Source organism: Salvelinus fontinalis, chromosome 1 (assembly GCF_029448725.1).
Source record: "Salvelinus fontinalis isolate EN_2023a chromosome 1, ASM2944872v1, whole genome shotgun sequence".
Lineage (NCBI taxonomy): Eukaryota > Metazoa > Chordata > Actinopteri > Salmoniformes > Salmonidae > Salvelinus > Salvelinus fontinalis.
In genome coordinates this window covers 51,458,697-51,486,167 of record NC_074665.1, presented here as the reverse complement: position 1 = coordinate 51,486,167, position 27,471 = coordinate 51,458,697, and the positions used below count along the sequence as shown (strand labels likewise).

Sequence of the window (27,471 nt, the reverse complement as noted above, 5' to 3'; positions counted from 1 at the left end):
TATCTTTTGCACTGTTGAACCAATCCAGTAAATGTGGAGGAGGATTTGATTTGATTTAGATTTGATTTATTAGGATCCCCATTAGCCGACGCCAATGGCGACAGCTAGTCTTACTGGGGTCCGACACATATCAAAAAAGACATTACAGACAAAAGACTTTACAATTTACATACAGTACCAGTCAAAAGTTTGGACACACCTACTCATTCAAGGGTTTTCTTTATTTGTACTATTTTCTACATCGTGGAATAATAGTGGAGACATCAGAATTATGAGAAAACGCATATGGATTTATATAGTAACCAAAAAATTGTTACACAAATCAAAATATATCTTATATTTGAGATTCTTCAAAGTAGCTAAGCCTTTGCCTTGATGACAGCTTTGCACACTCATGGCATTCCCTCAACCAGCTTCACCTGGAATGCTTTTCCAACAGTCTTTAAGGAATTCCCACATATGCTGAGCACTTGTTGGCTTCTTTTCCTTCATTCTGCGGTCCAACTCATCCCAAACCATCTAATTTCGTCTTCTTCTTATTGGTATCCTTTAGTAGTGATTTCTTTGCAGCAATTAGACCATGAAGGACTGATTCATGCAGTCTCCTCTGAACAGTTAATGTTGAGATGGGTCTGTTACTTGAACTCTGTGAAGCATTTATTTGGGCTGCAATCTGAGATGCAGTTAATTGTCGATTTCTAATGAACTTATCCTCTGTAGCAGAGGTAACTCTGGGTCTTCCTTTCCTGTGGCGGTCCTCATGAGAGCCAGTTTCATCATAGCGCTTGATGGTTTTTGCGTCTGCACTTGAAGAAACTTTCAAAGTTCTTTACATTTTCCGAATTGACTGACTTTCATGTCTTAAAGTAATGATGGACTGTCGTTTCTCTTTGCATAGTTGAGCTGTTCTTGCCATAATCTGGACCAAATAGGTCTATCTTCTGTATACCAACCCTAAATGTAACAACACAACTGATTGGCTCATTAAGAAGAAAATAAATTCCACAAATTAACTTTTAACAAGGCACACCTGTTAATTGAAATGCACTCCAGGTGATTACCTCATGAAACTGGTTGAGAGAATGCCAAGAGTGTGCAAAGCTGTCATCAAGGCAAAGGGTTAGCTGCTTTGAAGAATCTCAAATATAAAATATATTTAGATTTGTTTAACACTATTTTGGTTACTTCATGATTCCATATGTGTTATTTCATAGTTTTGATGTTTTCACTATTATTCTACAATGTAGGAAATAGTAAAAATATAGAAAAACCCCTGAATGAGTAGGTGTATCCAAACTTTTGATTGGTACTGTACATAAAATCATTAACATGTGGTGTGTGTGTGCATTTTTCAGTTGCACATGTATGTAAGTGCATACAACAAGTAGAGATTGAATATGGATTTGTTAACGTACAAAGGCAGAAATCGCTTCACAAGCTCTCTTTCCATTTACCCTGAACACCGGAAGCATCTGGTTGTTTTCAGACCCGCATATCACAGTCAAAGTAAGCACATTTTTACGTCAATAAGTAGCTATCAGCAACGTCAGTGCTAGTAAGAAAAGACAAGTGTAAGTGTTAGCTCAGCAGAGCCTTCTGTTACAATAAAGGGCTCTGGGCTTGAGATGCAAAACCAATTTATGTGCAAATAGTGAATAAGCTTTCTGTTATTTTACCTGGAGTGTAATTCCATTTTGGGTTCGGTAATAACATTGATCCTGATATGCAGTTTGATTTGCTTTGTTCATAAGCTATCCAAATCGGGACTATAATGAAGTGCAAACATGATTGATGGTCTGTTTTGATGGTCTGATAGCCATTAATTTAGTTGCAGTATTATGATCAGAATTATGCCATTAGAAAATGCTGTGGCACATAGCTTTGATCTTATCAACACACACACACACAGACACAGACCAAAAAGACAAAAACAAAGACAAGCTTTTTTTTTTTTACCACGTACGCTACATGGCCGTGTGCAGTGGCTCATTACACCAATTTCAAAATATCTCCGTGTGTTTTTAAGGCCAACGCAACCTTAGCAAAATTCTACTTTTGTCATTTCTATTGTCAGTTGTGCCTGGGGTGCATAGTCCAGTTGACCTGTGTTTTCTTCTCACAGGATTGACGGCATTGTACCTCGGATTCCAGTAGTCGTCCTTCTCCCCTCGCGCTCTCTCAGGGTCGTAGCCTGACGCACTCCGGGAGGACCGGCCTGCTTCACCACTGACACTTTCAGCCAGAGAGAGAAAGACAACTTTACATTTCCAGAGACGGCGGTGCTCCCGGGGGTTCACTTTGATAGTCGTCTCAGCCACTGTATTTGCTTAATTAGATATTCAGCACCGGTTGTCAACGGAGATCAAGACGTTTGGAAATCAAGTAGGACTGGAGGGAGGATATTATGTTTAAAGCTGTAGATGCGGGATAAAGTTGTCAATAAGAGCGGAAAAGGTATAGGCTACAGCATCGACTGGATAGCTTTGGTTAAAGGTTTGTTAAATCCCTTTGGCGTCGGGATGAACATGGGTACCTTGCGCGACCTCCAATACGCGCTGCAGGAGAAGATTGAGGAGCTGCGGCAACGGGACGCGCTCATTGACGAGCTAGAACTGGAGCTTGACCAGAAAGACGAGCTAATACAAAAACTACAGAACGAGCTGGATAAATACCGGTCCGTTATCAAACCGGCAACCCAACAGGTCGTCAAACAAACTGAGCTGCACGAGCACCAGCGGACTAAGAGACAGGCGATTTCTGCGGAACCCACCGCCATCGACATCCAGGATCTTAGCCATGTCAGGCTGCCTTTCTATCCCAAAAGTCCACAGTAGGTGTACAGTTACAACAGGGGTGCCTGTTTTTGCATTACTATGTTTCTGCATTACATGTTTTGACGTTATGTGACACGCCCCGTGGCTGTGTTTATCCATTGTGCATTATTCTTAGTGTGCGTAATTCTTCAATGGTGCATTTGGAGCATCAGGTGTGCGACCTCTCAGACTTATATTATCGATATTTCATCTAGGATCAGTCAGTATGCTAATATAATGTATTTTGCATTTTTTCCAGCTTCTTCTGAATGTGATATCACACTTGGTATGCATCAATGATATGCATCTATGTAAAAACAGTATGGGTTATTACTGACACCCTCATGTGAGGTGAATGTGTCACCTCAGTGACGCTAGAGACCAGTGTTGTTGAGGTGTTAAAGGGTATGAATACAAGCCCGACTCTGTGTAATGTACCTGTGTTTGTTTAATTCAAACTGTGATAAAAGGCGGTGGCATGATATCTCTCTACGAATTGTTTACATTCTGATGACACACACACACACACGCACACACACACACACACACACACACACACACACACACACACACACACACACACACACACACACACACACACACACACACACACACACACACACACACACACACACACACACACACACACACACACACACACATACACACAGGGCTCTAAAGTTTGACCAACCTGGAGTAAAAGTTTTGGAGGACAGATGTATTTTTTAAATAATAACTGTTCTAATGATAATGTTTCGCTGTAGTGTTATTTGTTGAGTGTAGCTTCGTTAGTGTCGTGCTTGCACCATTAATAGAGCAAAAACTGTTTGTTTCTAACCTAAACAGTTCAAAAGACACACACACACACCTCTTGCTCTCTTCACACATGCAATATGCACCAGTGGCGGTCGGTGCCGTTTAAGATTAGGGAGGATGATAATTTGTTTAGGAGCATGGCCTTATTTCTATTGCAGTATATTGGATGACTGTCATTCATATTCCATTCAGCCAGCTCAATATACATTCGATAGGTTTAGGCTGCTACATGATACAACATTTTTCCCTATACCCATCACGAGGTTGCTACAAACTAGCCTAGGAATTAAAGTTTACAATGTAGGTGCACAGATCGAGAGAAAATTTAGAATAATCAAGGTCACAGACAGTGACACATTTAATACCGCCTAGCACACTCTTGTGTGCATCTAGCGGATCTTGGGTGTAATCATTAGTCCAAACAGTTGCAAACAAGATTTTCTATTGGACAAATTCAGTTATGTTGATCCCCGTTTCGTTCCATTTGCTTCCGTTTAAGAAACGTTTTTCAACCGAATTGGCCGAATGAATACACCCCTGATCACCTGCAGACACAGTTCACTTTCATAGCAGCCACATACAAACGGCATGATCACTTTGCTCATTGTTTAATTCCTTCTCGAATTCACATGCTTTCCTCCTCTCACCTTTTCTCATCACTTGTGGACTTCAGTGTACAACACAACAGCTGTCTGTGACTAGGCAAAAAAACCTTTCCAAGCGAAACCTTCATACCATAACCGCTAACCGCTACCCACAGCCTACATCAGTGTCACCATAGAAGCTAACGTCATAGTCAACATAGCTACTAGAACTAACGCGTTAGTAAACCCACTATAATCATGCATTACAGTGTACAGCAAGCAGTTTTACAGGGCCCCGGTGGCAATAAATCAATATATCAAAATCTTACCTTGACTTGGAAGAGTTCCAGCGTTGGATAGCCATAGCCAGCTAGCTAACATAGCATCTCTCTCTGTTTGAGCTGGGTGTTTGAGTAGGCTAAACTGGCTAGCTGCATTCACTAGCTAAGAAAGTGAAAGTAGAAAAAAAGTCTCTCTGTCTCTCCCTTCTTTTTTGGGAAGAAATTAACTTGTTAAAAACTGTTATACTATTGTCTTTCTCTTTGAGTCAATTGCTCACCACATGTATGCACTGCAGTGCTAGCTAGCTGTAGCTTATGCTTTCAGTACTAGATTCATTCTCTGACCCTTTGATTGGCTGGACATCATGTCATCTCATGCTACAAGAGCTCTGACAGGATGGAGGACGTCTTCTGGAAGTTGTCATTAGTGTGTAAATCTATGGAAGGGGGTGAGAACCATGAGTTTCCTAGGTTTTGTATTGAAGTCAATGTAACCAGAAGAGGACAGAAACGAGCTGTCTTCCGGCTACACCATGGTGCTACCCTACAGAGTGCTGTTGAGGCTACTGTAGAACTTCATTGTACAACAGTGTGTTTTAATCAATTATTTGGTGACGTGAATATATTTAGTAAAGTTTTAACAAAAAAATATCATGTTTTTTGTTTCACACATTTGTTTTCCTTCTGAAATTCACTGAGGAGTATGTTCCTCCCCTCCATCCTCTGAGTAGCCTCCACTGATATGCACATATGCAATCAACACTCACCCCCCTCTCTCTCTGTTTCTCTCTCTCACTTTCTCTCTTTTGCCAACAAACTTGTGTGTGGTCTCATCGGTTTAGAGACAGATTCCCAGTGGTGTAAAGTACTTAAGTAAAAATACTTTGAAGGGTATCTGTAGGTATCTGTACTTTACTGTTCAATAGTATTTTTGAAAATGTTTACTTCTACTCCACAAGATCCCTAAAGAAAAAACAGTTGAAGTTGGAAGTTTACATACACCTTAGCCAAATACATTTAAACTCAGTTTCCCACAATTCCTGACATTTAATAATCATACAAATTCCCAGTCTTAGGTCAGTTAGGATCACCACTTTATTTTAAGAATGTGAAATGTCAGAATAATAGTAGAGAGAATGATTTATTTCAGCTTTTATTTCTTTCATCACATTCCCAGTTGGTCAGAAGTTTACATAAACTCAATTTAAATTGTTTAACTTGGGTCAAATGTTTCGGGTAGCCTTCCACAAGCTTCACACAATAAGTTGGGTGAATTTCGTCCCATTCCTCCTGACAGAGCTCGTGTTACTGAGTCAGGTTTGTAGGCCTCCTTGCTCACACGTGCTTTTCCAGTTCTACCCACCCATTTTCTATAGGATTGAGGTCAAGGCTTTGTGATGGCCACTCCAATACCTTGACTTTGTTGTCCTTAAGCCATTATGCCACAACTTTGGAAGTATGCTTGGGAACATTGTTCACTTGGAAGACCCATTTGCGACCAAGCTTTAACTTCCTGACTGATACCTTGAGATGTTGCCTCAATATATCCACATAATTTTCCTTCCTTTGATACCATCTATTTTGTGAAGTGCACCAGTTCGGCTTGCAAGCCTCCCCCTTTTTCCTCCAAACATAACAATGGTCATTATGTCCAAACAGTTCTATTTTTGTTTCATCAGACCAGAGGACATTTTTCCAAAAAGTATGATCTTTGTCCCAATGTTCAGTTGCGAACCACTGTCTGGCTTTTTTATGGCAGTTTTGGAGCAGTGACTTCTTCCTTGCTGAGTGGCCTTTCAGGTTATGTTGATACAGGACTTGTTTTACTGTAGAAATAGATACTTTTATACCTGTTTCCTTCAGCATCTTCAGAAGGTCCTTTGCTGTTGTTCTGGGATTGATTAGCACTTTTCGCACAAAAGTACGTTCCTCTCTAGGAGACAGAACGCGTCTCCTTCCTGAGTGGTATGGCGGCTGCACGGTCCCATGGTGTTTATACTTGTGTACTATTGTTTGTACAGATGACCGTGGTACCTTCAGGTGTTTGGACATTGCTCCCAAGCATGAACCAGACTTGTGGGGGTCTACAATAATTTTTCTGAGGTCTTGGCTGATTTCTTTTGATTTTCCCATGATGTCAAGAAAAGAGGCACTGGGTTTGAAGGTAGGCCTTGAAATACATCCACAGGTCCACCTCCAATTGACTCAAATTATGTAAATTAGCCTTTCAGAAGCTTCTAAAGCCATGACATCATTTTCTGAAATTTTCCAAGTTGTTTAAAGGCACACACTTATGTACGTAAACTTCTGACCCACTGAAATTGTGATGCAGTTACTTATAAGTGAAATAATCTGTCTGTAAACAATTGTTGGAAAAATGACTTGTGTCATGCACAAAGTAGATGTCCTAACCGACTTGTCAAAACTAAAGTTTGTTTACAAGAAATTCGTGGAGTGGTTGAAAAACGAGTTTTCATGACTCCAGCCTAAGTGTATGTAAACTTACGACTGTAATTCACAAGTGATATGCTAATATTGTGATAGACTTATATATATACATTTACAAAATAATATATGTGTGACTTTTGTTTTGATTTAAAAATGACCATTATCATGCACCTGTATCGAAACAGGGGCAGCGGGAAAAAATACATGTCATCTATGCACTTAAATAGCAAATGAGTACCAGACAGTTGGCGAAGTTTGGTAAGCTACTAATGACCAGCAGCAGCAGCAGAGCTGGAAGAAATCTAATAACCATGACTAAACAGTCATGTGGAATTTGACTGCCTTCATGACTCGTGACTGTGGGTGTGGCGGTAATACGGTCACCGCAAAAACCACAAAGGTACACTATATATACAAAAGTATGTTGACACCCCTTTAAATGAGTGGATTTGGCTATTTCACCCACACTCGTTGCTGACAGGTGTATAAAATCGAGCACACAGCCATGCAATCTCCATAGACAAACATTAGCAGTAGAATGGCCTGTACTGAAGAGCTCAAAGACTTTCAACGTGGCACCGTCATAGGATGCCACCTTTCCAACATGTCAGTTTGCCAAACGTATGCCCTACTAGAGCTGCCATGGCTGTTATTGTGAAGTGGAAATGTGTAGGAGAAACAATGGCTCAGCCGCGAAGTGGTAGGCCACATAAGCTCACTGAATGGGACCGCCGAGTGCCGAAGCACAAAAAAATTGTCTGTCCTCCATTGCAACACTTACTACCGAGTTCCAAACTGCCTCTGGAAGCAACGTCAGCACAAGAACTGTTCGTCAGGAACTTCATTAAATGGGTTTCCATGGCCGAGGAGCCGCACATAAGTTTAAGATCACCATGCGCAAAGCCAAGCGTCGGCTGGAGTGGTGTAAAGCTCACCGCCATTGTACTCTGGAGCAGTGGAAACAGCTAAGCCCCTTTGTTCAAGAGAAGGGAAATCTTAACGCTACAGCATACAATGACATTCTAGTCAATTCTGTGCTTCTAACTTTGTGGCAACAGTTTGTGGAAGGCCCTTTCCTGTTTCAGCATGACAATGCACCCATACACATAGCGAGGTCCATACAGAAATGGTTTGTTGAAATCGGTGTGGAAGAACTTCAATGGCCTGCACAGATCCTTGACCTCAACCCCATCAAACACCTTTGGGAGGAATTGGAACACCGACTGAAATCCAGGCCTAATCGCCCAACAACAGTGCCCGAGCTCACTAATGCTCTTGTGGCTGAATCGAAGCAAGCCCCCACAGCAATGTCCAACATCTAGCGGAAAGCTTTTCCAGAAGAGTGGAGGCTGTTATTGCAGCAAAGGGGGCACTAACTCCATATTAATGCCCATGATTTTGGAATAAGATGTTTGACGAGCATGTGTCCACATACTTTTGGACATGTAGTGTAATTTCTCAGCAAACTTTTGAGCCACTGGAAAGCATAGAGTTCAAATATCCCCTTCGGGACGGCTTTGCTGATTGCCCTTATATCTGCAAGCGGTGTGTGAGCTGCACACCCTGTCAGTCCACCATTGTGCCTACGGTTTGCCCTGCCTTTATGCCTAAGGTCAGCTGTAATTACAATTGTCTAGCCTTAGAGGTTATGGCCGCCATTTACTTCTACGGAAGAATGGCTCCTCCACCATTTATGTCCTGTACGTGCTTTGCATATCTACATGGGTAGAACGAGAGCATATCACAAGAGTGACCAACTCTTTGTGTCTTGGCCATCCCCTTGCAAGGGTCGGCCCCTCTCTCGTCAACGGCTATCCCATTGGATAGTGGAGGCTATTATATTGGCTTATAATAGCAAGTGTTTACAGTCCCCGGAGGGCCTGAGGGCTCATTCCAGCATAAGTATGGGCACTGTTCTTTTTACAAGAGATTTGCGAGGTGGAATGTTGGGCCACCCCTCGTATTTTTATGAGGTTTTACTGACTGGATGTCACTGCACCTTCATTGGCGCATACTGTCCTTAGTGTTTGAGTCTCTGAGGGATGATGCTGTTGGTTACTACCCTGGCTTCAGAGAGCATGTCTGTGTTACAGGAGTTGGCCATATCCCATAACTGACACAAAACGAGTATTAGAAAAATAATTTAGGGTTACTAACGTTACCCCGGTTCTATGAGAACACGAGTGATATGTTTTACTTCTTTTCCCTGCTAGCAAGAGCGCAATGAAGAGAGGCATGTTTGAGAATGACCTGGCAAGTGTCTCCCTTTATGGAGGACAACGCAGACATATAATATAAGGTTGTGAATGCTGAGGTCATTGACAACTATTTTGGGTACAGAGGAATGAGTTTCAATAGAGCTGCTCCTCTATCGATTAGAACAGAGGACTGTGATGTTTACTCAGTGGCTTGGAGATCGATGCCTCTTCTCTGTTTGACCAACTTGTTAGTCAGTTTGGGTTTAGATATCTGAAAAGAAAAAGAGAAACCAGCACACTGTTCTTGCCAGTAGTACTGTTGATTAAGATTTTGTATTGGCCTATCAAATCAAATGTATTTATATCAAATCAAATGTATTTATATAGCCCTTCTTACAACAGCTGATATATCAAAGTGCCTTACAGAAACCCAGCCTAATACCCCAAACAGCAAGCAATGCAGGTGTAGAAGCACGATGGCTAGGAAAAACTCCCTAGAAAGGCCAAAACCTAGGAATAAACCTAGAGAGGAACCAGGCTATGAGGGGTGGCCAGTCCTCTTCTGGCTGTGCCGGGTGGGGATTATAAAAGAACATGGCCAAGATGTTCAAATGTTCATAAATGACCAGCATGATCAAATAATAATAATCACAGTAGTTGTCGAGGGTGCAACAAGTCAGCACCTCAGGAGTAAATGTCAGTTGGCTTTTCATAGCCGATCATTGAGAGTATCTCTACCGCTCCTGCTGTCTCTAGAGAGTTGAAAACAGCAGGTCTGGGACCGGTAGCACGTCCGGTGAACAGGGCAGGGTTCCATCACCGTAGGCAGAACAGTTGAAGCTGGACCAGCAGTACGGCCAGGTGGACTGGGGACAGCAAGGAGTCATCATGCCAGGTAGTCCTGAGGCATGGTCCTAGGGCTCAGGTCCTCCGAGAGAGAGAAAGAAAGAGAGAAAGAGAGAATTAGAGAGAGCATACTTAAATTCACATAGGACACCGGATAAGACAGGAGAAATACTCCAGATATAACAGACTGACCCTAGCCCCCTGACACATAAACTACTGCAGCATAAATACTGGAGGCTGAGACAGGAGGGGTCAGGAGACACTGTGGCCCCATCCGATGATACTCCCGGACAGGGCCAAACAGGCAGGACATAACCCCACCCACTTTGCCAAAGCACAGCCCCCACACCACTAGAGGGATATCTTCAACCACCAACTTACCATCCCGAGACAAGGCCGAGTATAGCCCACAAAGATCTCCGCCACGGCACAACCCAAGGGGGGGCGCCAACCCAGACAGGAAGACCACGTCAGTGACTCAATCTACTCGACACACCTCTCCTTGGGATGCCTTCGCCTTCATCAGAGGGTTTAGAAAATAGTTTTTTTGAAAAGAGTTGGCCATTAAAATGCTGATGTATATTACTGGCCCTGTTCTTTCTTTCCCAATTTCCCCCCGTTTATCTTTCTAACTGGATTAGTCCTCTGGAATGTGTCTATTGGTCTCTCTCATGTACAGTAGGACCTTAATTTGACTCAAGAACTTTCCTGCAATGCAGAAAATGTATAACTTGCAGTGTATTTGAGATTTAAAATAGCTTCTAAATCTGTGATAACTCTTTGACATATCAGACATGATTTTGTCCAAAAATGTATCAACCCCTACAAATACGTCCATTAATTATAATCCAGACAATAATTCACATTCCCTGTTGCTGCAGGACTATTTTCCTGCTGTAGCAAACTGGCTCCAATTAAGAGCCTACAGCTGTATCTCTACTTTCACTCGCTCAGCCTCTCTCTCCCTTATTCCTCTAAAAGAGCATATTTTCTCCTTTTAAGGAAGACGGACCGTATTCGGTTCCCAAACCTGACTGAGTGTGTGTATCTTCCCTTCCAGCAGAGAGAAAGAGAAGGAGAGGGGGAGGAGAGGATAGAGGATAGTTGTGTAATGGGGTGGCTGGCTAGAATCTAGAGGACATGAAACAGAGAAATGTCACAGGACTTCAGGCTCCTCCACTTTGGGGTCTGTAGTGTAGTATGCGAGTCCAGGGATCCTCACTCCTTTCCTGTGTGTAAATCTGTCAAAGGGTCAGGGGTTAAGGAGAGAAGCTTCCGGAGGTATGCAGATATTGCTCTTGGGAAACAGGGGAGTACTATAACATTACCGCTCCCTGCTGTGCTTCTCTTTACTCTCTCATGGTTAGGATTAAAGGATATATTGAAAGATAATGTTGTTTTTAAAGTGTGCTCCTTTTATACCTTCATAATATCAACAAAGGATAGGCAGGCCATATGTTTTGGCACAAACTAAATATTGTAGACCTGTAAGTAAAATGAATGCACGCATGACTGTAAGTCGCTTTGAATAGAAGTGTCTGCTAAATTACATACTGTATATTATTATTATATTATGTTTGTGTGGCTGTGTGTGGTCGCTCGTAAAAAGGAAGAGAGGGGTGTTAGGTGGTGTGTTGCCAGAGAATACTGGACGGGACTTTAGAAGCTTGGGACACACTTCAAACCGTTTCCCTTTTGTGAGTTCTATTCCCAGCATCTGTTGAGGGGTAGAAAGCATTTCCTGTCCCTTTTTTATCCTTAATGACATAGAAGTTTCTCTTTGAATGCACGAGTCCTTGTTACATGTGATTAGCTACTTTTACAGTCGGGTGATAAAGCGCTAAATGACTGTCTGCTTCCTTGTGAAATGATTTCAATACAAAACAGACACAGACAATCTTTGTATACAGCACTCATTACACCCAATCTTGTCTAATCGAATTCTATGTTCTGGTCAAAAGTAGTGCACTAGGGAATAAGATATATTTTGTCTGTCTCTCTCTATGGAAGTTATTGAGATGCATCTTTGTAAGATAGTGGAAAAAGCAATCTTGTCAGGGGGTGCGAAGCATCAGGCATCAGACGGAATCAGGTGCAATATTGTGGTATTTATCATGCATTCAGAAAGTATTCACACCTCTTGACTTTTCCACATTTTGTTGTGTTACAAAGTGGGATTCAAAATTGATTTATTTGTCATTTTTTTGTCAACGATCTACACACAACATTTGTAAAAAATGAATGAAAAACAAAACACAAATATATTTTGATTAAATAAGTATTCAATCCCCTGAATCAATTCATGTTAGAATAACCTTTGGCAGCGATTACAGCTGTGAGTCTTTCCGGTTAAGTCTCTAAGAGCTTTCCACACCTGGATTTGTGCAATATTTGCCATTTTTCTTTTCAAAATTCTTTAAGCTGGGTTAAATTGGTTGTTGATCATTGCTAGACAACCATTTTCAGGCCTTGCCATATACAGTATTTTCAAGCAGATTTATGTCAAAACTGTAACTTGGCCACTCAGGAACATTCACTGTCTTCTTGGTAAGCAACTCCAGTGTAGATTTGGCCTTGTGTTTTAGGTTATTGTCCTGCTGAAAGGTGAATTAATCTCCCAGTGTCTGGTAGAAGGCAGACTGAACCAGGTTTTGCGCCAGGATTTTGGCTGTGCTTAGCTCCATTCCGTTTCTTTTTTTATCCTGAAAAACTCCACAGTCCTTAACGACTACAATTATACCCATAACGTGATGCAGCCACCACTATGCTTGAAAATATGGAGAGTGGTACTCTCTAATGTGCTGTATTTGATTAGCCCCAAACCACTTTTTATTCAGGACAAAACGTTCATTGCTTTGCCACATTTTGTTGCAGTATTACTTTAATGCCTTGTTGCAAACAGGATGCATGTTTTGGAATATTTTTATTCTGTACAGGCTTCCTTCTATCCAGTCTGTCAATTAGGTTAGTATGTGGAGTAACTACAATGTTGTTGATCCATCCTAAGTTTTCTCCTATCACATCCATTAAACTATGTAACTATTTTAAAGTCACCATTAGCCTCATGGTGAAATCCCTGAGCAGTTTCCTTTTGTATCTTTGTAGTGATTGAAAGTATTGATACACCATCCAAAGTGTTATTAATAACTTCACCATGCTCAAAGGTATATTCACTGTCTGCTTTATTTTTACCCATCTACCAATCTAACCTTGAACATGGCAAGTAAAACTGCTCCCCGGGCGTCGATGACATGGATGTCGATTAAGGCAGTCCCCCGCACCTACCTGTTTCAGAGGGGTTGGGTTAAATCCGGAAGACACATTTTGGTTAAATGCATTCAGTTGAGCAACAGACTAGGTATCCCCTTTCCCTTTCCCAATAGGTGCTCTTCTTTGCATGGGATTGGAAAACTTCTCTGGTCTTTGTGATTTAATCTGTGTTTGAAATTCGCTGCTCGACTGAGGGGCGATACAGCTACTTGTAATCATGTTAAACACTATTATTGCACACAGTGAGTCCATGCAACTTATTATGTGACATGTTAAGCACACTTTTAGTCCTGACCTTATTTAGGCTTGCCATAACAAAGGGTTTGAATACTTATTGACTCAAGATATTTCAGCTTTTCATTTGTAATTCATTTGTAAAAAACAGAATTACAGTGATAGGGTATTGTGTGTTGGCCAGTGCCCCACAAAATCTCAATTGAATCCATCTTACATGCTGTTTAAAAATATGTGTATTTTTATTAAACCTTTATTTAACTAGGCAAGTCAGTTAAGAACAAATTATTATTTACAATGACAGCCTACCCCGGCCAAACCCTAACCCGGATGACGCTGGGCCAATTGTGCGCCGCCCTATGGGAATCTGAATCACGGCCGGTTGTGATACAGCCTGGAATCAAACCAGGGTCTGTAGTGACGCCTCTAGCACTGAGATGCAGTGCCTTAGACTGCTGTGCCATTCAGGAGCCTAAACACAACAGGCTGTAACACAACAGAATGTCAAGGGGTGTGAATACTTTCTGAAGGCACTGTAGTTACAGGTGCAGAGGGTGAGCCGTAACCATGGATATCAACAAAACGTTGACTAACACGGACATATAAACATAGACTATCAAAATCATAAACAGTAATATAAATGGGATTATCCTACATGCACCTTAACCCAACCAGTCCTAAGACCTGCATTTAATTTATCTGCATGTATTTACATTATATGAGTGCTGTAAGTACATAAATTGTTGTTGAATGATTGTCCAACTAGTCCGTGAAAACTGTGTGGAGTTAAGAACAAATTCTTATTTACAATGACGGCCTAGGATCAGTGGGTTAACTGTCTTGTTCAGGGGCAGAACGACAGATTTTTCTAGGGATGGTTTTACATTTTCTTTTGCAAAAAAAAAAAAACTTTACTCAGTACTTTGTTGAAGCACCTTTCGCAGTGATTACAGGATCAACTGTGTGGAGTTTGAAGTTTGTGACAGCAACTATGTGATCTTATTACAGTAATAGAGTGCCTTTGGAAAGTATTCAGACCCCTTGACTTTTTCCACATTTTGTTAGGATAAAGCCTTATTCTAAAATTGATTGAATCGTTTTTTCCCTTCATCAATCTGCACACAATACCCCATAATGACAAAGCAGAAACTGAAATATTACATTTACATAAGAAATCAGACCCTTTACTCAGTACTTTGTTGAAACACCTTTGGCAGTGATTACAGCCTTGAGTCTTCTTGGGTATGATGCTACAAGCTTGGCACAACTGTATTTGTTGGAGTTTCTCCCATTCTTCTCTGCAGATCCTCTCAAGCTCTGTCAGGTTGTATGGGGTCTATCCAGAGATGTTCGATCAGGTTCAAATCCAGGCCCTGGCTGGGCCACTCAAGTACATTCAGAGACTTGTCCCGAAGCCACTCGTTTTGTCTTGGCTGTGTGCTTAGGGTGATGGTCCTGTTGGAAGGTGAACCTTTGCCCCAGTCTGAAGTCCGGAGCACTCTGGAGCAGATTTTCATTAAGGATCTCTGTACTTTGCTCCGTTCATCTTTGCCTCGATCCTGACTAGTCTCCCAGTCCCTGAAAAACATCTCCACAGCATGATGCTGTCACCACCATGCTTCACCGTAGGGATTGTGCTAGGTTTCCTCCAGACGTGACACTTGGCATTCAGGCCAAAGAGTTCAATCTTGGTTTCATCAGACCAGAGAATCTTTTTCTCATGGTCTGAGAGTCTTTAGGTGCCTTTTGGCAATCTCCAAGCAGGCTGTCATGTGCCTTTTATGTGTTTTATGTGCTTCTGTCTGGCCACTCTTCCATAAAGGCCTGGTTGGTGGAGTGCTGCAGAGATGGTTGTCCTTCTGGAAGGTTCTCCCATCTCCACAGAGGAATTCTAGATCTCTGTCAGAGTGACCATTGGGTTCTTGGGTTCACCTCCCTGACGAAGACCCTTCTCCCCTGATTTCTCAGTTTGGACGAGCAGCCATCTCTAGGAAGAGTCTTGGTGGTCCCAAACTTCCTCCATTTAAGAATGATGGAGGTGTTTTTGGGGACTTGCTGCAGAATCTTTTTGGTACCCTTCCTCAGATCTGTGCCTCGACACAATCCTGTTTCGGAGCTCAATGGACAATTCCTTCAACTTCATGGCTTGGTTTCTTTTCTAACATGCACTGTCAACTGTAGGACCTTATATAGACAGGTGTGTGCCTTTCCAAATCATGTCAAATTAATTGAATTTACCTCAGGTTGTCTCCAATTAACATGTAGAAACATCTCAAGGATGATCAATGGAAACAGGATGCACCTGCGCTCAATTTAGAGGCCCATAGTCTGAATACTTATGTAAATAAGGTATATCTGATTGTAATTTTCAATACATTTGCAAACATTTCTAAAATCTTTTTTTCGTTTTGTCATCATGGAGTATTGTGTGTAGATTGCTGAGGATTTTAATTTATTTAATAGATTTTAGAATGCTGTAATGTAACAGAATTTGGAAAAAGTCTAGGGGTCTGAGTAGTTTCCGAATGCACTGTTTAGAGACTATGTCTTGAAATTTCATATCATCTTCTATGTAGAATAACCTCTAACCTTCTAACAACTGTTGTGTAGCTTGTGCGCGTCATAGAGCCAACATTACATGTGTGTTTGTGAGATTTTCAGCTTTTCATAGAAATCTTTTAATATGGGTTGTAGCTCAAATCATTCGGACTCTTCAGACGTTTCTGTAAAAAGAAACACCTAACAAGTCCCCAACTGGCAGCTTCATTAAATAGTACCCGCAAAACACCAGTCTCAACATCAACAGTGAAGATGCGACTCCGGGATGCTGGCCTTCTAGGCAGAGTTGCAAAGAAAAAGCCATATCTCAGCCTGGCCAATAAAAAGAAAAGATTAAGATCGGTAAAAGCACACAGACACTGGACATAGGAACTCTGCCAAGAAGGCCAGTATCCCGGAGTCACCTCTTCACTGTTGATGGTGAGACTGGTGTTTTGCTGGTACTATTTAATGAAGCTGCCAGTTGAGGACTTGTGAAGCGTCTGTTTCTCAAACTAGACACTCTAATGTACTTGTCCTCTTGCTCAGTTGTGCACCCACTCCTCTTTCTATTCTGGTTAGAGCCAGTTTACTCTGTTTTGTGAAGGGAGTAGTACACAGCGTTGTACGAGATCTTCAGTTTCTTGGCAATTTCTTGAATAGAATAGCCTTCAATTCATTGAATATACTGACGAGTCTCAGAAGAAAGTTCTTTGTTTCTGGCCATTTTGATCCTGTAATCGAACGCACAAATGCTGATGCTCCAGACACTCAACTAGTCTAAAGAAGGCCAGTTTTATTGCTTCTTTAATCAGAACAACAGTTTTCAGCTGTGCTAACATAATTGCAAAAGGGTTTTCTAATGATCAATTAGCCTTTTGAAAGTACAAACTTGGATTAGCTAACACAACGTGCCATTGGAACACAGGAGCGATGGTTGCTGATAATAGGCCTCTGTGCGCCTATGTAGATATTCCATTCAAAATCAACCGTTTCCAGCTGAAATAGTCATTTACAACATTAACAATGTCTACACTGTATTTCTGGTCAATTTTATGTTGTTTTAATGGACAACAAATGTGCTTTTCTTTCAAAAACAAGGACATTTCTAAGTGACCCCAAACTTTTGAACGGTAGTGTATATTATTTATTCTCAAAGACAAGATTGAGAATAGTCTGATGGGTGAGAGCATTATCACGTGTGAATGATGCCCAGTAGTCTAAGAAACGGTGCATACTTTACCCCCTACTTTTTAAAATCAGAGTCACATGCATCATGTAGCCTAGCCCATTGATAAGGTTTGTATCGCAACTAAAGTGGCCTAATAACTCTGGAACAGGGTTGGAGAGCCCATAGCCTACAGAGCCTGGTGAAATGTGTTCTTATAAGCCCAGTCATTGTGCAATTCTGTGTGAAAACAACGTTTTGACTGGCCACTATTTAAAAGAGGATCCCAGCTTTCTCGTGCTGCTAGATTTATTTCTCAATTCTTCAAATTTTACACATTCATCCTCTTTACAATCGGTGTAGCCTACCTGGCATAATAACTGAGGGAAGCGCTTCCTCCATTCGCTATTCTAGTTCAGACCAGTCTACGGGTGACATATTTTTTTTGTGGGCCATTTTAAATAAAAAATAAACACCAGATTAAATTGAGAATAGGAGGACCTGTTTCAAATGATCACTTTGTTACCCGCTCAACACAGAATGTGTGCATCGGAAATCGTTCAGGGAAGATATACTTTCTATTTTATTCAGCTATGATCAATTGTGTTTTTCTTACTATACAATAATATAAAATAATGCCACAGGAATTATAAGCAAGTCTTGCCTGCAAAATGTACTAGTGTAGCCCACAGCCATATGGTATAGCGAGATCAGGGCCTAACATGAGAATGACTCAGAATATGCTATTCTGTTATTCTGAAATAGGCTTCATTTTCTTCTTCATATCATAATGTTTCTTCCTGCCTAAAATAAATAATGGATTTATTGAGATGGTGTAGGATATATTACATTGATTTATTAGGTTTCTTAAAATGTAGATGTTCTCGGTGTCCCCCCTGTGGGACGGTTGAGCTAACGTAGGCTAATGTGATTAGCATGAAGTTGTAAGTACCAAGAAAATTTCCTAGGACATAGACATATCTGATATGGGCAGAATGCTTAAATTCTTGTTCATGTAACTACACTGTCCAATTTAAAGTAGCTATTACAGTGAAATAATTCCATGCTATTGTTTGGGGAGAGTGCACAGTTATGGACTTGAAAATGTATTAATAAACCAATTAGGCACATTTGGGCAGTCTTGATACAACATTTTGAACAGAAATGCAATGGTTCATTGGCTCAGTCTAAAACTTTGCACATACACCATTGCCATCTAGTGGCCAACATCTAAATTGCACTTAGATTCATTGGCCTTCGTCTTGCATTTCAAAGATGCATATTCATAGCACAAAATAATCTCAGTTCACATCTCTTAAAAGAGCTTTGTGGATTACCCTTGTAGAAAAGTCTAAGATAAATTTGTCTTTACACAGTGTACTTATTAATCAAATCAATCCATTTCCATTCGGCATGAATTTCTTTTGTTTTTTGGGTTGTTGCGGCTGTTGAAACAAATTGAAATAATAAGAGTCATCTTGAAACCACAGAATTTAGAACATATTTTGTTAACGGGAGATCCTTATTTTCTGAATATTCAGTTGAATAATGATTTTAAATTCAGCAGGCTCACAATACTCCACCTTAGACAAACTGCTGAATGTCTAAACAAGGTACACTTTTTTGTAAGGCATTATGCAATCAGTGTTTCCAACATGCTTTTCTAGGTACAGTACGGTGTGAAATATAGAGGCAGAAAAATGGGTAGGGGGTATCCACTCCACCTAAACAATGCCAAGGAAAACACTAATCCCCAATGAGCGTTTTACATGTCCCTTACAATGACATATGAATCCCATTTATCTATCTCCTCCTCTGTCCCCCCAGGTCCAAAGACCTGATCAAGGAGGCCATCTTGGACAATGACTTCATGAAGAACCTGGAGCTGTCTCAGATCCAGGAGATCGTGGACTGCATGTACCCTGTGGAGTATGGCAAAGACAGCTGCATCATCAAGGAGGGCGATGTGGGCTCACTGGTCTACGTCATGGAAGGTACATACAGTATCTTTACTCACTCCCTGCATCACACACTGATTTGTACATCTGGCATTGGGGTTTTGTGAGGTTGTGTGAGGCTCTAAAATGTTCCTGTTTGAAACAGGATTGGATAACCATTAGTGGGAATAACCATTAGAGTTACAGTGCCTTGCAAAAGTGTTCATCCCCCTTGGCGTTTTTCCTATTTTGTTGCATTAGAACCTGTAATTTAAATTGATTTTTATTTGGATTTAATGTAATGGGCATACACAAAAAAGTTGAAATTGGTGAAGTGAAATGAAAAAAATTACTTTCAAAAAATTCTAAAATATTAACAACGTTAAAGTATGTATGTATTCACCCCTTTCGCTATAAAGTCCCTAAATAAGATCTGGTGCAACCAATTACCTTCAGAAGTCACATAATTACTTAAATAAAGTCCAAAGACCTGTGTGCAATCTAAGTGTCACATGATCTCAGTATATATACACCTGTTCTGAAAAGCCCCAGAGTCTGCAACACCACTAAGCAAGGGGCACCACCAAGCAAGCAGCACCATGAAGACCAAGGAGCTCTCTAAACAGGTCAGGGACAAAGTTGTGGAGAAGTACAGATTAGGGTTGGGTTATAAAAAAATATCAGAAACTTTGAACATCCCACAGAGCACAATTAAATACATTATTAAAAATGGAAAGAATATGGCACCACAACAAACCTGCAAAGAGAGGACCGCCCATCAAAGCTCACAGCCCAGGCAAGGAGGGCATTAATCAGAGAGGCAACAAAGAGACCAAAGATAACCCTGAAGGAGCTGCAAAGCTCCACTGCAGAGATTGGAGTGTCTGTCCATAGGACCACTTTAAGCCATACACTCCGCAGAGCTAGGCTTTAAGGAAGAGTGGCCAGAAAAAAAGCCATTGCTTAATTAAAGAAAAAAATAAGCAAACACGTTTTGTGTTTGCCAAAAGGCATGTGGGAGACTCCCCAAACATATGGAAGAAGGTACTCTGGTCAGATGAGACTAAAATTAAGCTTTTTGGCCATCAAGGAAAATGCTATTTCTGGTGCAAACCCACGACCTCTCATCACACAAAGAACACCAACCCTACATTTAAATTTGATGGTGTCAGCATCATGCTGTGGTGATGTTTTTCATTGGCAGGGACTGGGACACTGGTCAGAATTGAAGGAGGTGCTAAATACAGGGAAATTCTTGAGTGGAAACCTGTTTCAGTCTTCCAGAGATTTTAGACTGGGATGGAGGTTCACCTTCCAGCAGGACAATGACCCTAAGCATATCGCTAAAGCAACACTCATATTATTTAAGGGGAAACATTTAAATGTCTTGGAGTGGCCTTGTCAAAGCCCAGACCTCAATTCAATTGAGAATCTGTGGTATGATTTAAAGATTGCTGTACACCAGTGGAACCCATCCAACTTCAAGGAGCTGGAGCAGTTTTGCCTTGAAGAAAGGGGGGGGGGGGGGGGGGGGTGAATAGTTATGCACGCTCAAGTTTTCCATTTTTTTGTCTTATTTCTTGTTTGTTTCACAATATAAAATATTTTGCATCTTCAAAGTGTTAGGCATGTTGTGAAAACAAATGATACAAACCCCCCAAAAATCTATTTTAATTCCAGGTTGTGAGGCAACAAAATAGGAAAATTGCCCAGGGGGGTGAACACTTTTGCAAGCCACTGTAGGACAGAGTTTGACCAGCCTGTCCAGACTGGATCTGAAGGGATTTTGGAATGGGCCATTTAGTTGAAATTAGATAATTTCTGATCTTTTTAGACACAAAAAGTTGTCTAAATGGCTCCATTCCAGAATCCTAGTGTTACGTTTGTCGATGGAAGGATCGGACCAAGGTGCAGCGTGGTAGGCGTACAGTTTAATTTATTAAATGAACACCGAAAAAACAACAAATATGAAACGTAACGTCTAGTAGGGCTAAACAGCACAGTACCAAAAACAAGATTCCACAAACACCAGGTGGGAAAAGGCTGCCTAAATATGATCCCCAATCAGAGACAACGATAGACAGCTGCCTTTGATTGGGAACCATACCAGGCTAACAAAGAAATAGAAAACATAGATTTCCCACCCTCGTCACACCCTGCCCTAACCAAATAGAGAATTAAAAGGATCTCTAAGGTCAGGGCGTAACACGTAGAACTTAAGCCTGTGTCTATTCTGGAAAGGAAAAAGAACTCCGAAAGCTTTATTTGTCTAAGACTTTTTTATACAATGTCATTGTAGCAAAGCATTTAAGTGACTTTAAGGGATCTTGACAATGACAAAGGCAATGTACTGCACTATAAACCCCCACAGACCCATAGCAATAGTAATGGAAAAAATATTAGTTTTGTTTGGTGTTATATTCTCTGCTTCTCTGTGGGGGGATACTACTCAGAAATAAATGTGTATGTGTGTCTAATAGTTACAGTGGCATTTCAAGTTAATTGAAGCGGTTATTGATTGACGCCACTGGAGGAGCATTGATTTTATACAGGCCACTCATTTAAATTATGCAATCTGTAGCAGCATTTATGGATTCCTTATTGGATAAAAAATTGGTAACTGGGAGTTTTCCTAGAAAGACAAAACAGAAGTCTATTCGTTCTGCAAGAGAGAATGATTGAATACCACGTTCTTTTTGTGTGTACAGTAAACATTGTGTGTTCTTGATTAAATGAACCCAAACAGGATTTTGCTCTCTTTAGATCAGGGCATGGGAGGAATCCCTGTCACTGTCAATGCTAACTGAATATATTTGTATTGATAATATGAATCACATAAAGCCCCAACATCACTGAAATAGCTGCACAAACTGTACAATAAAAAATTACGAAGATTGAGAATGATGGAAAAATGTCAGGGACACATTTGCATTGAGGTCGTCTAGCTCAGCTAATACATGCAGACTACTGAGCAGCGACATAGTGTTGAAGGAAGTATACTCTCTTGACTGATCTTTCTCATTGTCACTGACACAGTGTCACTGACACAGTGTCACTGACACTGATGGCTCTTCAACAGGATGGCTGCTAAAATAAACTCCTTCAAGAATAAATATTACTTTGAGTTTAGAGCAACAGCTCTGTTTTCTTTGCCTAAATGTTTTCTTTACCTAAAATACGAACACAGCAAGAGGTAGATATCAGAACTGTGGCATTTCAAGTTGATTGTGTTTGTGAGAAGGTTAGCCTCAGTTAGATTGATTGACATTTTGGGTGTGCAGAGGTTTTCAGATTGTATTGTTTATACAGTGCATTCAGAAAACATTCAGACCCCTTCACTTTTTTCTTCACATTTTGTTACATTAGTTTTATTCTAAAATTGATTGAACAAATGTTTTTCCTCATCAATACACACACAATACCCTTGTAATGACAAAACAAAATACAATCTAAACAGAGCAAAAGCCTTATTTACATAAATATTCAGACCAATTGCTATGAGACTCAAAATTGAGCTGTTTCCATTGATCATCCTTGAGATGTTTCTACAACTTGACTGGAGTCCACCTGTGGTAAATTCATTTGATTGGACATGATTTGGAAAGGCACACAGTTGACAGTGCTTGTCAGAGCATAAACCAAGCCATGAGGTTGAAGGAATGGTCCGTAGAGCTCTGAGACAGGATTGTGTCGAGGTACGGATCTGGGGAAGGGTATCAAAAAATGTCTGCAGCATTGAAGGTCCCCCAGAACACAGTGGTCTCCATCATTCTTAAATGGAAGACGTTTGAAACCACCAAGACTCTTCCTAGAGCTGGCCACCTGTCCAAACTGAGCAATCGGGGTAGAAGGGCCTTGGTCAGGGAGGTGACCAAGAACCCGATGGTCACTCTGACAGAGCTCCAGAGTTCCTTTGTGGAGATGGGAGAACCTTCCAGAAGGACAACCATATCTGCAGCACTCCACCAATCAGGCCTTTATGGTAGAGTGGCCAGACAGAAGCCACTCCTCAGTAAAAGGCACATGACAGCCCGCTTGGAGTTTGCCAAAAGGCACCTAAAGTCTCTCAGACCATGAAACCAAGATTGAAGTTTTTGGCCTGAATGACAAGTGCCTCGTCTGGAGGAAACCAGGCACCGCTCACCTGGCCAATACCATCCCTATGGTGAGGCATGGTGTTGGCAGCATCATGCTGTGGGGATGTTTTCAGTGGCAGAGACTGGGAAACTAGTCAGGATTGAGGGAAAGATGAACGGAGCGAAGTACAGAGAGATTCTTGATCAAAACCTGCTCCAGAGCGCTCACTACCTCAGACAGGGGCGGAGGTTCACATTCCAACAGGTCATCGACCCTAAGCACACAGTCAAGACAACGCAGGAGTGGCTTCGGGACCAGCCTCTGAATGTCCTTGAGTGGCCCAGGCAGAGCCCGGACTTGAACCCGATTGAATATCTCTGGAGAGATCTGAAAATAGCTGTGCAGCGACGCTCCCCATCCAACCAGACAGAGTTTGAAAGGATCTGCAGAGAAGAATGTGAGAATAAACAAATACAGGTTTGCCAAGCTTGTAGTCATACCCAAGAAGATTTGAGACTGTAATCGCTGTCAAAGGTGCTTCAACAAAGTACTGAGTAAAGGGTCTGAATACTTATGTAAATGTGGCAAAATGTGGAAAAGTGAAGAGGTCTGAATTCTTTCCGAATCCACTGTACACAGGCAACTGACAAAATAAAGGAAACACTTGAGTAAACATGGGATACAAATTATATTGAAGGATGCTTCCACACAGCTGTGGTTCCTGAGTTAATTAAGCAATTAACATCCATTCATGCTTTGGGTCATGTATAAAAATGCCCAGTTGCCCATTATTTTGGCTAACATGGCTAGAAGAAGAGATGTCAGTGACTTTGAAAGAGGGTTCTGAAATGAGCATAGGGGGTTTAAAGTGTGTGTGTGTGTGTGTGTGTGTGTGTGTGTGTGTGTGTGTGTGTGTGTGTGTGTGTGTGTGTGTGTGTGTGTGTGTGTGTGTGTGTGTGTGTGTGTGTGTGTGTGTGTCCCAGTGACCAGATCTCAACCCAATTGAACACTCATGGAAGATTCTGGATTGTTTTCTACCACCATCAACAATCCACCAAATTATGGAATTTCTCGTGGAAGAAAGGTGTCACATCCCTCCAATAGAGTTCCAGACACTTGTAGATTTTATGCCAAGGCGCATTGAAGTTGTTCTGGCTGCCCAACACCCTATTAAGACAACTTGATGTTCTTGTTTCCTTTATTTTAGACTGTATGTGTGTGTGTGATAGAGGTGGAATCCACTCAGGTCTAGTTTTCCTCGAGGTGAGCTGTGTCTAGATCAATATGTTAGATTCTGTGCTATGATCTACCTCAACACCTATACTTTGCCACACACACACACACACACACACACACACACACACACACACACACACACACACACACACACACACACACACACACACACACACACACACACACACACACACAGATAGAGAGAGAATGAGACCAGCCAGCCAACCCCTCAGGGTGTATGTATTAGGGATTATATATATATTTTATCCAGTAGTGTATTGCAATATTATTTTGGACGATATCATATCAATTATTAAATCAAAACATTGTTTGTGCTCGTGGCTTGTACCTGTGACAAAAAAAAATCTGCGCCAACATGTTTTCAGCACTTTTATTTCCATGACTGATCAACACTTTCTCATTTCTTTCTCTTGTCCCTCTGTAGCAGACATATAGTGAGCAATATGTTTGGAACATATAATCGCAATAAAATTGCAGTATCGAATCACAATGCGTATAGAATCCTTCTATTTATTTTTCAATTTTTTTCCCTCACTCGTCTGTCCATCTCCTCGTTTGAATTCCATTCTGTCACTGTCACTTGCCCACTCAAGCATGACATTGGTGTCATCTGTTGCCCACCAGGTGCCCTTAGAGAGTTCCTCAATGAGCTTGACACCTTGATAAGCTAATTTCCTGATGATGGCTCACCACTCATCGAACTGGGCGACTTCAACCTCCCAACATCTGCCTTCGATTAATTTCTTTCTACCTCTTTTTTCCCCTCTTTGCTTCTTTTGACCTCACCAGTTCTCAGTCCCCTCCCACTCAAAATGCAGGCAATATGCTTGTCCTCATCTTTAATAGAGGCTGTTCACCTACTAATCTCACTGCAACCTCCCTCCAGGTCTCTGATCACTACTTTGTTTCCTTTCCTGTCTCCCTCTTCTCCAACCCTTCCCACTCAGCCCCTACACAGATGGTCATGCATCTTTGCAATCTTTGCTTTCTCTCTCCTACTACTCTCCTCTTCTTTGCTATCATCTCTCCCTTCTGCTAAATCCTTCTCCCTCATGTCTCCTGATTCTGCCCCCTTGACACTACTCTCCTCCCTTTCCGCTACCTATGACTAGCACGGTCCCCTTTCCTTCTGGCCGGCTTGGCCCTCCCCTCCTGCTCTGCGGCTGAGTGACTCATTGAGAGCTTACAGAACAGGACTGCGTGCAGCTGAGTGAAAATGTATCCTTTCACTCCCTCCTCTCTACCTTCTCTTCCGCTGTATCCGCTGCTAAAGCCACTTTCTATCACTCTAAATTTCAAGCTTCTGCCTCTACCCTTGGAAACTCTCCCTCCTTTATTCTCCACCTCCTTCCTCCCTCTCCCTGGACAACTTCGTCAACCACTTTGAAAATAAGGTTGATGTCATCCACTCCTCATTCACTCAGCCTATTGAGTCCACTGGTCCCACTCACACAGAACTACTCTTACGCCTTGACCTCTTTCTCCCCTCTCTCTCCAGATGAAATCCTGCGACTAGTGAGGTCCGACCGCTCGACAACCTGCCCGCTTGACCCCATCCCCTCCTCCCTTCTCCAGAACATCTCTGTAGACCTTCTTCGAGTCCTCACTTTTCTCATCAACTCAACCCTGACCCCTCTGATTTCAAAATGCCCAGAGTCACTCCCCTCCTCAAGAAACCAACACTCAACCCCTCTGATGTCAAACACTTCTTTGTTTTCGTTCCAAAACTCTTGAGTGTGCTGTCTATGACCAACTCTCTCGCTATCTCTCTCAGAACAATCTTCTTGACCCTAACCAGTCAGGCTTCAAGACGGGTCACTCAACTGAGACTGCCCTCCTCTGTGTCACAGAGGCGCTCTGTACTGCCAAAGCTTACTCTCTGGTTTTATCCTCCTATCCACCCTCTCAGGACTTTGCGTCTCAGGCTCTGCACACTCTTGGATTGTCATCTTACCTGGCAGACCGCTCCTACTAGGTGACCTGGGGAGGATCTGTGTCTGCACTATGTAATATCACTACTCGTGTTCCCCAGGGCTCGGTTTTAGGACCTCTCCTCTTTTCTCTATACACCAAGTCACTCAGCTCCATCATATCCTCACATGTTGTCTCTTATCATTGCTATGCCGATGTCACTCAACTACTTTTCTCCTTCCCCCCTTCTGACATCCAGGTGGCAACACACATCACTGCGTACCTGGCAGATATCTCAGTTAGGATGTCGGCCCACCACCTCAAGCTCAACCTCGGCAAGATGGAGCTGCACTTCCTCCCGGACTTACATGCCTGCTCCAAGACCTCTCCATCACGGTTGACAACTCCATGGTGTCCCCTTCCCAGAGTGCAAAGAACCTTTGTGTGACCCCGGGGAACGCCCTGTTGTTTTTTTGCAAACATCAAAGCATTGACTCGCTCCTGCAGGTTCAGGCTCTGCAACATCCGTATAGTACAACGCCACCTCACACAGGAAACAGCGCAGGTCATAATCCAGGTACTTGTCATCTCCCGTCTGGACTACTGTAACTCACTGTTGGCCGGGCTTCCCTCTTGTGCCATCAAACCCCTGCAACTTATCCAGAACGCCGCAGCCCGCCTGGTCTTCAACCTTCCCAGTTCTCTCATGATACCCCGTTCCTCCGCACACTCCACTGGCTTCCAGTCGAAACTCGCATCCACTACAAGACCATGGTACTTGTTTACAGAGCAGCAAGGGGAACTGCCCCTCCCTACCTTCAGGCTATACTCAAACCCTACACCCCACAGCACACCTTCTGTCTTTACTTCCCCTCCCCTCTGTCCTTACTTCCCCTCTTCCTACACACAATCTGCTTTAGTGGTAAATGTTAGTAGTTTCACCCTGAGGTCAAGAGCCTTGATTTAAGTTGGAAAAAGTACAGAGTCCGTGACCTTAAAAACGGGACTGTCGACAGGACTGCTGGCTGTGTCCTACCAAAGCCTGTGACAGTCATCCAGCACCACAGTGCCAGCATCTTCTGGCCATTGTTTC

At 42.0% G+C, this 27,471-nt stretch overlaps 1 protein-coding gene across 1 annotated transcript; it reads left to right on the top strand.

Annotated features, from left to right (window-relative positions):
* The first annotated feature begins 1,923 nt into the window (after positions 1-1,923).
* Positions 1,924-26,442, top strand: LOC129858463 (cGMP-dependent protein kinase 1-like). Its single transcript, XM_055927754.1, has 4 exons — positions 1,924-2,830; positions 19,024-19,190; positions 25,966-26,051; positions 26,377-26,442. Exons 1-4 carry the CDS (start codon positions 2,421-2,423, stop codon positions 26,440-26,442), a joined length of 729 nt encoding a protein of 242 aa, XP_055783729.1. The 5' UTR covers positions 1,924-2,420.
* The last annotated feature ends 1,029 nt before the right edge of the window (positions 26,443-27,471 follow it).

Excerpts from the sequence above, each read along its gene's own strand:
- LOC129858463 (XM_055927754.1), top strand. The coding sequence starts at position 2,421 with ATGCGGGATAAAGTTGTCAATAAGAGCGGAAAAGGTATAGGCTACAGC. Across the intron at positions 2,831-19,023 it reads TTCTATCCCAAAAGTCCACA|GTCCAAAGACCTGATCAAGG; the intron begins GTAGGTGTACAG and ends CTGTCCCCCCAG. Across the intron at positions 26,052-26,376 it reads CCCTTCTCCAGAACATCTCT|GACTTTGCGTCTCAGGCTCT; the intron begins GTAGACCTTCTT and ends CCACCCTCTCAG.